This window comes from Chrysemys picta, chromosome 4, assembly GCF_011386835.1.
Source record: "Chrysemys picta bellii isolate R12L10 chromosome 4, ASM1138683v2, whole genome shotgun sequence".
Classification (NCBI taxonomy): Eukaryota; Metazoa; Chordata; order Testudines; family Emydidae; genus Chrysemys; species Chrysemys picta.
This window is the reverse complement of record NC_088794.1, coordinates 61,453,905-61,468,509: the sequence shown is the minus strand read 5'-3', so window position 1 is coordinate 61,468,509 and position 14,605 is coordinate 61,453,905. Positions and strand designations below refer to the sequence as shown.

The 14,605-nt window shown below is 46.6% G+C and overlaps 1 protein-coding gene across 23 annotated transcripts in view; it reads left to right on the top strand.

Annotated features, from left to right (window-relative positions):
• The window catches only part of IPO9 (importin 9), a 257,420-nt gene that overhangs the window by 125,613 nt on the left and 117,202 nt on the right, over positions 1-14,605 (top strand). For all 23 annotated transcript variants that reach the window (XM_065595104.1, XM_065595109.1, XM_065595107.1 and 20 more), the window contains 2 exons: positions 6,484-6,710; positions 14,081-14,229. In XM_065595104.1, the coding sequence (XP_065451176.1) occupies positions 6,484-6,710; positions 14,081-14,229 (376 nt within the window). The remainder of the gene's footprint in view (positions 1-6,483; positions 6,711-14,080; positions 14,230-14,605) is intronic.

Here is a 14,605-nt window from a genome sequence, read left to right as displayed (position 1 = left end):
CCCTCCTAAAGACCCACCAGCCAGCCCAGGTACTGGCTGAGGTCCCCAGCACCTGGAAGTCCCATCCACGTTGGAGGCCTTCCTGGCTGCAAAAGACATCATATCTTTGCCGGTGTTGCGGATGCCCCACCAAGACGTAATAGTCTCCAGGGAGAAGCCAGCACTGGGACCTGTGCCACTGTCTCCATCTGTGCAGCATCGCTCCCCGGCACCGTGGCAGTCAATGTCGAAGTGACGATCCCCGGGGACATGCTTCTGACCTGCCCATACCGACCGAAGTTCCCAGCACTATTTGCAGGACTCTCGGCACCAGTCCCCCATGGGATGGCACTGCTCGCCCGATGGCCGACACAGGGCCGCAGCACACCACCTGTCCACGGAATGGCATCGGTCACCGGAAGGGAGATATCACTCCCCAGGACAAGGGACCCCATTGGGGCCACTGCGAGGCCCATCCCTGGCACTGAGACACAGATCGCCGGACGCACAACATTAGGTCGAGGCGGTGCTCCCTGCCATCCTGTTCTTGGTCACTGGACTCACTACACCGATCTCAGAGCTCTAGGCGTGGATCACTGGGTTACCGTCACCGATCTGCCGAGCTCTGTAACAGGTCCCTGAGCAGACCGTTACAGGACCTGGATCCCCAGCACTGGTCCCCCGCCGTAGATGTCAGGATAACCGGCCACGAAGAGGACTTAGAGCCCACATCGGCACCACAGTGGTCTCCAATGCAAAACTTTTCCTCCTGGCTCAGAGTAGGAGGAGGCAGTGGGCCTCTCGGGCCAGGTGTGCCAAATCTGGGAGGCCCCCCAGGGCCACTGATTGGTGTATGGCCCTAGGGCCAATGGCCTGCCTCATGGCAGTTTTGGAATCCATGGGGGGTTCTCCAAGCGCTGGAGACCCTCGTACAGCGCTCTGAGTCAGGAGTGTCAGAGAGGTCATGGACAGTGTCCCACACACTCCTGGTTCTGATGAAGGGTCCAAGCAAGGTACCCAGGAACACTCCCCCCGCCCCCCCACCAGTCTCAGTGGAGGCCACCCAAGCTGGGGACGTGGGACCAACCCCCTCCTCCTGCTACCCCCAGGGTAACAAGCAGGTGTTTTGAGGGTGCGTCCGAGGGCAACGTCCCAGTCTGCAGACAGGATCCTACACCTCTTTTGTTTTCCAACTGCCTTTTTCCCTTCCTCCCTGCTTGGGCTGCTATAACAACAAACTGTTAGGTCCTCAGCACTGTGGCGGTGGGGTATACCCTACAGTTTATTTCTACCCACCCTCCCTCCCACCCCCCTACCCTGTCCCTCTTCGGGACCCTTCTCATGAGCAGCTTCTCGCCCAAGAGGTGCAAGCCCTCTTGCTAGTCGGAGCCATAGAGAATGTCCCCGTGCATCGAAAGGGGAAAGGTTTCTATTCCCGGTATTTTCTCATACCAAAGGCCAAGGGCAGTCTATGACCCATTTTGGAAGTATCTCAAGAAGTTGAAGTTTCGCATGGTCTCCCTGGCATCCATCATCTCCATCCTGGAGACTAGTATGCCACCCTCAACTTGAAGGGTGTTCTTGCGGCCTGCAACAGGACATTCAGATCTACCCATACCTCAATGACTGGCTCATCAAGGGTTGTTCACAGGTTTAGGTCCTTCACAGCATTTGGTTGGTGCAAGCCACATACCAGGCACTGGGTCTGTTGATAAACACACAAAAATCGATGTTACTCCCAGTGCAAAGAATAGAGTTTATAGGGGCAGTCCTAGACTCTACACAGGCCAGAGCCTTTCTCCCAGAGCCCAGATTCGAGGTGATGTCAGTTCTCACCCTATCCCCATGGCTAGAGTATGCCTCAGGCTAATAGGATACATGGCAGCGTGTATTTATGTAGCTCGCCATGCACATCTGCAATCCAGGCCCCTCCAAATGTGACTAGCGTTGGTCTACATCCCAGCCAAGTACCACCCAGACAGAGTCCTCACGATTCTGCTGCAAGTGCTTATAGCTCTAAAATGGTAGTCAAACCCGGTAAATATTTCCAAAGGAACACCCTTTGCAACCCCGAAACCCACAAAGGAGCTAGTGTCAGATGCCTCTGACCTAGGCTTGGAGAGCCCACCTTCGATCGCCGAATACCCAGGGGTTATGGTCCCAGGATGAGGTCTCACTGCACATCAACGTCAGGGAGCTCAGAACCATCCAATTGACTTGTGAAGTGTTCCTTACGCAGCTATCACATCAAGTAGTTCAGGTGTTGACTGACAATACAGCTGCCATATTCTATGTCAACAGGCAAGGGGGAGTGCGGTCCTTGGTTCTCTGCCAAGAAGCCCTCTGGCTGTGGGATTTTTGCATCCGGCACACCATATTCACCGAGGCACTACATTTCCCTGGCGTCCGAAACACCCTGGCAAATCGCCTGAGCAGGCTGTTCTGTTCTCAACCATAAGGAGGTTGTCAGAATGATCTTCCAGAGGTGGGGAACTCCCCAGGTGGACCTGTTTGCCACCAGGCGAAACAGGAAGTGTCTGCTCCCTCCAAGGGCTTGACAGCAGGTAACTCTGCGACACCTTTCTCCTGCCTGGGGCAGAGGGCCTGATGTATGCCTTCCCACCAATCCCTCTTATCGGCAGGACCCTCCTGAAAATAGAGGGACAAAGCCAGGGTCGTCATGATCACCCCGGCAAAACCCCGCCAGCATTGGTTCGGCATGCTCATGGACTTGGCATCAGCACCCCTATGAATGCTTCCAAACTGCCCAGATCTGCTCTCAGGATCACAGGAGATGACTGCACCCAATCCTCGCCTCCCTCCACCTCACAACGTGGATGCTGTGTTGTTGAACCCAGAGGAGCAGGCCTGCTCTGCTCAGATCCAGCGAGTACTGCTGGAAAGTAGAAAACCCTCTACGAGAGCAACTTACCTGTCAAAGTGGAAATGCTTTTCTTGCTGGGCGTTGGAACAGGGGATCTCCCTGACCCAGTCATCTCTGAAGTGCATTCTAGAAAACCGGCTTCATTTAAAGCATCAAGACCCAGCCTTCTCCCTCAAGATGCACCAGGCTGCCATTTCAGCCTTTCAGTGCAGATCAGTGTACTCGCGTGAGATGATGATCAGGTTCCTTAAGGGCCTGGAGAGACACTTTCCACCGGTCTGGGATGTGGTCCCCCAATGGGATCTCAGTCTAGTCCTTTCTAGGCTCACTGGCCCTCCTTCGAGCCATTAGCCTCCTGCTCTCTTTCACATCTATTGTGGAAAGTCGCTTTCCTTGTGGCTATCACTTCAGCGAGGCGAGTCTCCAAGATAAAAGCCCTTACGTCAGAGCCCCCGTACACTGTGTTCTGCAAGGCCATGGTTCAGTTGCATCCCCACCTGGCTTTCCTACCAAAGGTGGTGTTGCCTTTCCATATTAACCAGGACATATTTCTCCCAGTTTTCTGACCAAAGCCTCACGCGTCTAACAAAGAGAGGCGCATGCACACCCTTGATATCAGATGGGCTCTGGCTTTCTACTTAGAGCGTACCATGCCCTTCCGTAAATCGACTAAACTTTTTGTCAAGATGGCTGACAGAATGAAAGGCCTCCTGGTGTCATCTCAAAGACTTTCATCTTGGATTACCACCTGCATTTGCACTTGTTACAAGCTGGCACAGGTCATACCGCCCCAGATGGTGATGGCTCATTTGACCAGAGCTCAGGTGTCTTTGGCAGCCTTCCTGGCACAAGACCCTATCCAGGATCTCTGCAGGGCTGCAACGTGGTAGTCAGTGCACATCTTCATGACCCATTATGCCATCACCCAGCGGGCTAGAGATGATGCTGGCTTTGGCAGAGCTGTGTTGCAATCAACATGCCCATGAACTCCTACCTGCCTCCAGGGATACTGCTTGTGAGTCACCTAACATGGAATGGACATGAGCAAGCACTCGAAGTAAAAACAGTTACTAACCTTTCATAACTGTTTTTTTTCTTCGAGATGTGTTGCTTATGTCCATTCCATGACCTACCCTCCTTCCCCACTGTTGGAGTTCCGGCAAGAAGGAACTGAGGGAGGGAGGGAGGGGGCCGGCAGCGTTCCTTATATGGGCACCAGAGCTGGTCCCCTACGGATACCACTGAGGGAAAAGCTTCCAGCACTGGTGCATGTGGTGAGCACACACACGTTACATGGAATGGATATGAGCAACACATCTCTAACTGTTACGAAGGGTTAGTAACCACTTTTTTCACTTTACTCACATAACTGTACAATGTGAGGAATAACACCAGGGATGGCGTGTGCAGAATGGAAGTTAATTTGGATCTCAAATGTAATGCCCTTTATAGTGATGTGCAAGTGGAAGATTTGATTAGTAGATATAATACCAGTCACTGAAAGCTTAAACAAAAATGCAGATAGTAACATTATAGATGTAGGACTCAAATCATAGTTGCACTATTTGCACCTATGCTTTGTTAGTTGCATTAGCCCCAGTTCATTTCACAAACCACTGTGTACTGGGGCACAGAAAGATCCCACAGAGCTGATTTTCCTGGTGCTTTTAAGAGAGTGAAAATCCCCATCTTCTTCACAGAAGAAGCGCAACTGTTCTGCTCTTGATAGGGTCTTCCGCACAGATATGCAAGGAGGGCATGTTTGCCAATTTCAAAATTTTAAAGATTTAAACTAATGTAGAGGATCCATCCGTATTGGTTGTAAAACATGAATAGCAATTTGATTTTTTTTTTAAATTCAAAATTTGGCTTTCGATCAATAATTTGATGGCAGAAGATTAGAGATACAAGGTGGGTGAGGTAATATCTTTTATTGGACCAACTTCTGTTGGTGATAGACAAGCTTTGGAGCTTGCACAGAGCTCTTCTTCAGGTCTGGGAAATGTACTCAATGTCGCAACTAAGCACAAGGTGGAACAGATTGTTTAGTGTAAGCAATTAATATATTTCAAGGGACCGTTCAAGGTGAAGTGGCCCATTAAATTCAGGTGGCACCGTGACTGGTTCCTTGAAATATGTGTTAACTACTTATGCTAAACAATCTGTTCCACCTTGTGACACTCTGAGTACGTTTCCTAGACCTGAAGAATTGCTCTGTGTAAGCTCGAAAGCTTCTCTCTCTCACCAACTTTTGAAGCCTTAACCATGGATCTAGGAGTCAGCTGTTAGTGTTTGGGGATAGAGCAAGGAGAAAAGGTAACTGAGTTGTTGGGTACTCCTTTAGATACACGTTATCCTAATTCAACTTCCATCTTCAATAGGCTGATGAAGTGAGGTGATATAACAGATAGAGCTTGCGTCCCTACTGATGTTCATTGAAGGAGGTTAAACACTTCAAAGCATGATTGAATATAGCCTTCTATCTTTTCAAGGGGGATGTCTTAGTACTGAACAAAAGTCCCTGGAATTCACAAGTTTGAAGCCAGGAATTCAGATATTTTCAGATGTTTCCCCATCACTTATCAGGCATTACTGATGGAAGCTCTGGCCATACTGTCAGTAACTACCTAAGAAGAGCAGATACCTATATGCTTCTTGTGTATGGTTATGTGATCATAAGCTGCATAAAGACTGAGTAACCCAAGTCAGTAAATGGTACCAACCGACTAATATGTGAGCCTTACACAATGTAATATGAAATTTTCTATTATCTGGATTTGAAAGCTAGCTCACCCAGAGAGGATGTACAGGTAGCTTGTTATGGAACAGAGGGCCAGGAAGTTACTTCCATGCTAGGAGAAGTAGGTACCAGAACAGTGTTGGAGCCCAATGCTCTTTTCCCTAGAAGGGGATCCAGGGGGCAGAAGTGGCTTGGAGTTGTAGGATCTTCCTAGGAGAGGGAGACAAGTAGGCTCAGGAAATAGAACTTTCATAGGAGCTGGACCAGGGCCTGGAACTTGCCAGAAGGCATCCCAGTGTCACTGGGTTCATTGTATTCAAAACTAAATGCCAATTGATCATTACAACTTATCAGTCACTCAGTAGGCCCCCCTTCTTTCTCTCTCTCTCTCTCTCTCTCTCTCTCTCTCTCTCTCTCTCTCTCTCTCTCTCTCTCTCTCATACTCACACATACTAAATTAAAGAAACTCTGGGTATTGATCCAGTAACTTACACCTCTTTGCTATAAAGAGAGAAGTTATCTTTAAAACAATAAAAAATTAGAATAGCTTTCTATGGTGATGTGCTCCTGAAAGGGAGGGGTGGGTTATGGAGTCCAGTGGCCTGAGGCCATTGCAGTTTTCTGCAGCCTGAAGAGGTGTAGGGAAAGGGAAAAGAGACTGAAGGTATAAATTTGAAAAGTGGGAGACTGAGACTTTGAGTAGGAAAAAAGGAAATATAGAGTTCAGGTGGTTAAAACAAAAAATATACAGTTGGGCTGAAAAGAGAAAGAGAAGAGGGAACAACCACTAAAATGATACTCTGATCTACGCATCCGACATCCTCTAGTGCTGTTGTAAATATTATATTTGTGTGTTTTGTACCATGAATTCCTTATCTAGTTACTGTGACCAGCTGAAGATCTCTGAAAGCACCCATGTATTGCAGCCTTTCCTTCCCAGTATCCTGGATGGACTGATCCACTTGGCAGCTCAGTTCAGTTCAGAGGTCCTCAATCTTGTGATGGAAACACTCTGCATTGTCTGTACAGTAGACCCAGCATTTACAGCAAATGTGGAGAACAAAATCTGCCCCTTCACCATAGCAATCTTCCTGAAGTACAGTAATGGTATGTGCCCAAAGTGTGTCTTTTAATTATTGCTCTGTCTTTGCTAATGGAGTCTGGTCAAGATTAATCTCTTGCAGGCTACCTGTAAAATTGACATTTAAAGTGTGTATTTAAAATGTACAGAATGACATTTTGGAAATACATTATTCTTAAATTTTAAGGCCAGATGGGACAATTATCATCTAGTCTGACATCTTGTATAGCACAGGCCAGAGAATTATGCCCATTGATTCCTGTATCTAGCCCATATTTTTTGCTCTGGTTCACCCACTTTCTATAGGAAGAAATCCAATTTTGATATAAAAATTTAAGTGATGGAGAATCAATCGCATCCCTTGGCAAGTAGTTTCAAAAATGTGCACTTTATTTCTAATCTGAATTTGTCAAGTTTCAACTTACAGCCATTGGATCTTATTCTGCCTTTGTCTGCTACATTAAAGACCCTTCTGCCATCGAAATCTTCTACCCACATAAGTGCTTATAGACCATAATCAAGTTCTCTTAACCTTTTTGATAAGGGCTTTGCAATAGCTTTCTGCACTATTAGTGAAGTATAAGAACTGGTATGATATGCAGTTGTGTGTGAAAAGAGAACTTTTTTCTACCAGGAATAATGTAGGGGGCAGGCTGACAAGATGGCATTTTGTATATAAAAGGATGATTCTTACTTGTCCTGAAGTACTAAGTTGAGGTATTAAACCATTCTGAGGAAGCAGTACTATTTGGCATTCAACTTTCCCTTTGTTTCCTTAAATGGAGTTTATCCAATAAAATCCCAGATTGGTTTACTCTTGATCAGCTGTCTGTTACAGTATGGAGGAACTTCTGCGCTGGGTAGTTGAGCAACAAAAGGAGTTAAAGAAAACCTTCCAGGAGTTTCAACAGAGGGCACAAACAGTCCTTGTTATCCGAGATAAGCCTCCACTTGTCACAGGGTGGGCTCCTGCACCCTGAATTTTTTTTGCAAACAGTCCTCACACACACTTAAGTAAGTTGCCCACAGTGTACTTACAATGTCATATGGAACTTCATGTCCCATCACCATAAAGCTTTTCCCAACCTTCAACATATACCCTTACATAAAGGGAGGTGAGGAGGAAAGAGATCTCACTTCTTGATCCTGAGTTTCTTTGCCCTTCCTTCTCTGTCTTTCTGCCTCCCATTTAACAGTCCCCAGCTAAATCTCCTTGTTAACTGGTTAACCACCCACACCTCGTTAATTATCTCCCAATTTGGCAGGGATGCTTACAAAATGTACAGAATGGTGAGCCAGCCCTAGGGTGCCAAGTACAGCAAGTAGTGTATTAAATTCCATGTAGCCATTCTACAAATCTCCACAACAAAAACATTCTGATAACAAGCCATGCAAGTGGTATTAGCCATGATGGAGTGGGCCCTCGCTAAGGCGTAAGTCTATATAATCTTTAATCCACTCTCAGCCTGTTAGAGGAGATGGTATTCCCCTGATGCTGATCACTATAGACCAGTCAGAAACTATTCAGAAGGTCAGAGACTGTCTAAATGGTTTGGAATCATAGAATGGAATCATAGAATATCAGGGTTGGAAGGGACCTCAGGAGGTCATCTAGTCCAACCCCCTGCTCTCAAAGCAGGACGAACCCCAACTAAATCATCCCAGCCAGGGCTTTGTCAAGCCTGATCGTAGAGGTTTTTAAGGAAGGAGATTCGACCACCTCCCTAGGTAACCTATTCCAGTGCTTCACAACCCTCCTAGTGAAAAAGTTTTTCCTAATATCCAACCTAAACCTGCCCCACTGCAACTTGAGACCATTACTCCTTGTTCTGTTATCTGCCACCACTGAGAACAGCCGAGCTCCATCGTCTTTGGAACCCCCTTTCAGGTAGTGGAAAGCAGCTACCAAATTACCCCCTAATTCTTCTCTTCTGCAGACTAAACAATCACAGTTCCTTCAGCCTCTCCTCATAAACCATGTGCTCCAGCCCCCTAATAATTTTTGTTGTCCTCCAAAACTGGACACAGTACTCCAGATGAGGCCTCACCAGTCTTGAATAGAGGGAATGATCATGTCCCTCGATGTGCCGGCAATGCCCCTACTTATACAGCCCAAAATGCCGTTAGCCTTCTTGGCAACAAGGGCACACTGTTGACTCATATCCAGCTTCTCGTCCACTATAACCCCTAGGTACTTTTCTGCAGAACTGCTGCCTAGCCACTCGGTCCCTAGTCTGTAGCAGTTCATGGGATTCTTCCATCCTAAGTGCAGGACTCTGCACTTGTCCTCGTTGAACCTCATCAGATTTCTTTTGGCCCAATCCTCTAATTTGTCTAGGTCCCTGTGTATCCTATCCCTACCCTCCAGCATATCTACCACTCCTCCCAGTTTAGTGTCATCTGCAAACTTGCTGAGAGTGCAGTCCACACCATCCTCCAGATCATTAATGAAGATATTGAAGAAAATCAGCTCCAGGACTGACCCTTGGGGCACTCCGCTTGATACCGGCTGCTAACTAGACATGGAGCCATTGATCACTACCCGTTGAGCCTGACGATCTAGCCAGCTTTCTATCCATCTTGTTGTCCATTCATCCAGCCCATACTTCTTTAACTTCCTGGCAAGAATACTGTGGGAGACCATATCAAAAGCTTTGCTAAAGTCAAGGAATAACACGTCCACTGCTTTCCCCTCATGCACAGAGCCAGTTATCTCGTCATAGAAGGCAATTAAGTTAGTCAGGCATGACTTGCCCTTAGTGAATCCATGCTGATTGTTCCTGATCACTTTCCTCTCCTCTAAGCGCTTCAGAATTGATTTCTTGAGGACCTGCTCCATGATTTTTCCAGGGACTGAGGTGAGGCTGACTGGCCTGTAGTTCCCCAGATCCTCCTTCTTCCCTTTTTTAAAGATGCGCACTACATTAGCCTTTTTCCAGTCATCCAGGACCTCCCCTGATTGCCATGAGTTTTCAAAGATAATGGCCAATGGCTCTGCAATCACGTCCGCCAACTCCTTTAGCGCCCTCGGATGCAGCACATCCGGCCCCATGGACTTGTGCTCGTCCAGTTTTTCTAAATAGTCCCGAACCACTTCTTTCTCCACAGAGGGCTGGTCACCTCCTCCCCATACTGTGCTGCCCAGTGCAGTAGTCTGGGAGCTGACCTGGTTTGTGAAGACAGAGGCAAAAAAAGCATTGAGTACATTAGCTTTTTGCACATCCTCAGTCACTAGGTTGCCTCCCTCATTCAGTAAGGGGCCCACACTTTCCTTGACTTTTTTCTTGTTGGTAACATACCTGAAGAAAACCTTCTTGTTATTCTTAACATCCCTTGCTAGCTACAACTCCAAGTGTGATTTGGCCTTCCTGATTTCACTCCTGCATGCCTGAGCAATATTTTTATACTCCTCCCTGGTCACTTGTCCAATCTTCCACTTCTTGTAAGCTTCTTTTTTGTGTTTAAGGTCAGCAAGGATTTCACTGTTAAGCCAAGCTGGTCGCCTGCCATATTTACTGTTCTTTCTACACATCGGGATGGTTTGTTCCTGCAACCTCCATAAGGATTCTTTAAAATACAGCCAGCTCTCCTGGACTCCTTTCCCCCTCATGTTATTCTCCCAGGGGATCCTGCCCATCAGTTCCCTGAGAGAGTCAGTCTGCTTTTCTGAAGTCCAGGGTCAGTATTCTGCTGCTCTCCTTTCAGGATCCTGAACACGACCATCTCATGGTCACTGTCTCCCAGGTTCCCATCCACTTTTGCTTCCCCAACTAATTCTTCCCTGTTTGTGAGCAGCAGGTCAAGAAGAGCTTTGCTCCTAGTTGGTTCCTCCAGCACTTGCACCAGGAAATTGTCCCCTACACTTTCCAAAAAGTTCCTGGATTGTCTGTGCACTGCTGTTTTGCTCTCCCAGCAGATATCGGGGTGATTGACATCCCCCATGAGAACCAGGGCCTGTGATCTGGTAACTTCTGTTAGTTGCCAGAAAAAAGCCTCATTTGCCTCATCCCCTGGTCTGGTAGTCTAACAGTCTCCCACCACGACATCACCCTTGTTACTCACACTTCTAAACTTTAATCCAGAGAGACTCAGGTTTTTCTGCAGTTTCGTACCGGAGCTCTGAGCAGTCATACTGCTCTCTTACATACAGTGCAACTCCCCCACCTTTTCTGCCCTACCTGTCCTTTCTGAACAGTTTATATCCATCCATGACAGTATTCCAGTCATGTGAGTTATCCCACCAAGTCTCTGTTATTCCTTGACTGTGCCAGGACTTCCAGTTCTCCCTGCTTGTTTCCCAGGCTTCTTGCATTTGTGTATAGGCATTAAGATAACTCGCTGATTGTCCTGCTTTCTCAGTATGAGGCAGGAGTCCTTCCCTCTTGCACTCTCCTGCTCGCGCTTCCTCCCGGTATTCCACTTCCCCACTAACCTTGGCTTTGGTCTCCTTTCCCCCGGTGAACCTAGTTTAAAGCCCTCCTCACTAAGCTAGCCACCCTGCTTGCGAAGATGCTCTTCCCTCTCTTCGTTAGGTGGAGAGCCCATCTCTGCCTAGCAATCCTCCTTCTTGGAACACCATCCCATGGTGAAAGAATCCAAAGCCTTCTCTCCGACACCACCTGCGTAACCATTCGTTGACTTCCACGATTTGACAGTCTCTACCTGGGCCTTTTCCTTCCACAGGGAGGATGGATGAGAACACCACTTGCGCCTCAAACTTCTTTATCCTTTTTCCCAGTGCCACATATTCTGCAGTGATCCGCTCAAGGTCATTCTTGGCAGTATCATTGGTGCCCATGTGGAGAAGCAGGAAAGGGTAGCGATCCAAGGGCTTGATGAGTCTCGGCAGTCTCTCCATCACATCGTGAATCCTAGCTCCTGGCAAGCAGAACATTTCTCTGTTTTCCCGGTCGGGACAACAGATAAATGACTCCCTGAGGAGGGAGTCCCCGACCACCACCACCCACCTTCTTCTCTTGGGAGTGGCATTCGTGAAACCCCCATCCCTAGGACAGTGCATCTCATGCTTTCCAATCAGTGGAATCTCCTTCTGCTCCCTTCCCTCAGATGTATCATCTAGTCCACTCTCCGCATTAGTATCTGTGGAGAGAACATGAAAACGGTTGCTCAACTATATTTGCATTGCTGGTACATGGACGCTCCTCTTTCTTCTTATGGAGATCACATGCTGCCAAATTTCTTCAGAGTCTTTCTGTCCCCGCTGCGCAGCCTGCTCTGATTCTTCAGAATGTTGTGCCCATAGAAGCATATTCTGATGTCTGTCCAGGAAATCTTCATTTTCTCTTATGCAACGCAGGGTTGATACTTGTTTCTCCAGATCTTGAACCTTCTCTTTCAATATGGAGACCAGCTTGCACTTTGTACAGACAAAGTCGCTTCTGTCCTGTGGAAGAAAGACAAACATGGCACTTCCTGTGCAGGTCATAACAGCTGATCGCTCACCATCCATATTAACTTCCTTCTAAGAGCTTCCTCAGGTGTTCCAGCAACTCCTCATAGGAGCCTGCAAGTTGAAAGCCTCCATGGGCTCTCCCCATCAAACTCCCTCTGTTAGCCGTTCCTCTGGTTCGCAGCTGACTGCCTCTTTATAACAGTCAGGCCCACTTGTAACAAAGCACTCCCAATTCACACTTTTCAAACAATCAAGCACAGGGTGAAACTGACAAACTGTCCCCACAACAGACACTCAGATACTCACCGACACAGCACCCCAATGCAGCATTTAGCGTCCCTCCTAGGTTTGGACCTAGGATCTTTTTAACATCTAATGCAGTGTTTCGCAAACTGGGGTCCATGGGTCCCGCTTATCAGCTCCTCCCTAGGTCGTAGGGAGATGTCCCAGATGGGTCTGGTTTGGCTTGGAACCAGATTTGGGAACCATGGACAGCACTGCAGACGTCTCTTTCTCAATGGGAATAGGTTTTAGGACTCAAGAAGGCCTCTTGTGATCATGCTCAGTACTGGAGCCATGAGCTGCCTGTTCTAAGGCACCCACTTGAAGGGGTCACTGCATCAGGAAGGCAGAGTCCTAGGCCCAGAGCAAGGTATGTATCTCTGTGATGTGGAGGTAGAGAAACTGAGCAGCAGGATGCATTCTTTTATGTAATTTTGCCAGACATGCATTTAACTTAGCAAAGACATAACAAGATCCAGTAGATGGAAGCTGAAGCTAGACAAATTCAAACTGAAAATAAGCACACAGTTGTTTCAGGGAGGGTGATTATTAGAACAACCTTCCTAGGGACATAGTGAATTTTCCACCTCATGGAATCTTCAAATTGAGATTGGATGACAAAGTTATGGACTTGATGAAGGAATCACTGAATTAAATTATATGGCCTGTGTTATACAGGAGGTCAAACTAGATTTTGATCAGCCCTTCTGACCACTTTAAGGTCTATGAATGTACATCTCTAGCTCTTATGGTTGCAACAAGAATGTTTAAAATATGAACTTTGTAATGCAGTAATGCCAGCCTGAGTCTCCAAACACCCTTAATCAGTATAACTGTATAAGAGAAGTTTAACTTGTCATTAGGTTTGATAGCTATATGTAAACTTCAACTATCTCATTGTAGAATATCTTAACAAAAACATAAATTTGTTCTGCTTATTTATTGTTGATATTGGGTACCTATCCACTGAGGTAACTGAGTGCTGGTAGAATTGTTTGGGTTGCCTGAATGAGGAATTCAAATGCACCACCACCAAATTTTAAATTAACTTTGTCCTTTTCTGAAAGGAATCCCCTTCCAAATACTGAAGGCCTAAACTGCTTCCTGTACATCAAAAACCATAACAGTTTTCAATATATTTCTAGGTGCCAAAGCTAGGGTTCCCTACCCAGGTGTCAAAACTTCCAGCTTTCCCCTGACAATTTCTGTGGTGCAGTTAAACTTTGTCACTGCAAAATGCTGCCCCAGACTGAAGGCTGCAAGTTTGTGGATGGCATAAAATTGTGTTTAATACTAAAAATCATTTGTATTAAACGTACTTACTGCACTGGTCTGGGGGGCAATGAAGGGCAAAGGGGTGAGGGTGAAATGCTGCATTATTCCCAGTTCCCTGTTGTATCAGATTTGTTGTGCAGCATGGTACTTGGTTCCTTGGCTACAGACACAAATATACTGAAAGTCTATCTTCATACAAAGAATTGTTTAGTAAATGCCATATAGCCATACAGAAACTGATTGACTTTTCTTCCAATTACTTCTAGTTGCTTACTGAGGCTGAAAGTAAACTGGATGCTCCAGTAAAGACTGTTCGTGTAACCTCCTGTCATGAAATTTGCAGCTTACCTTATTGAAATGATAGCAACAAAACTTTAGACCAATACTCATTAGTTTGTCTTAGTAACTGGTGCTTTCTCGCTCTAGATCCTGTTGTTGCCTCTCTCGCACAAGATATCTTTAAGGAGCTAGCACAGATAGAAGCCTGCCAAGGTCCAATGCAGATGAGACTAATCCCAACTCTCGTCAGCATCATGCAGGCTCCTGCTGATAAGATTCCAGCAGGGCTTTGTGCAGTAAGTACTATGGCAAAAGATGGTTTAGCTGCAGGTTGGGTTCTTGCTGCAGCTAATAAAAGCATTGGCATTATGCCATTCCATCAACCTGTTTTGATATGAAAAGAGCAAGAACGGATGCTCATAAACTACTATTGAGTGATGTCTTTAGTGACTGAGATCTTTCTGTGGGGAAAGAGATCTCCAGGTTTGGAAGAAATGCACATCATAATCTTTTATCTCTCTGTTGTCTGTCAGCCTTCTTCCAGTCTTTACAAAGTGTCTTTAGCTCTTTCTTACCATTTGAAATAGTGCAACCTATGGAAATAAGTTTTTCTCACAATAGGGCATTCTCCAGTAATGCACATTACATGTCCTAGACATGGTACATGCACAG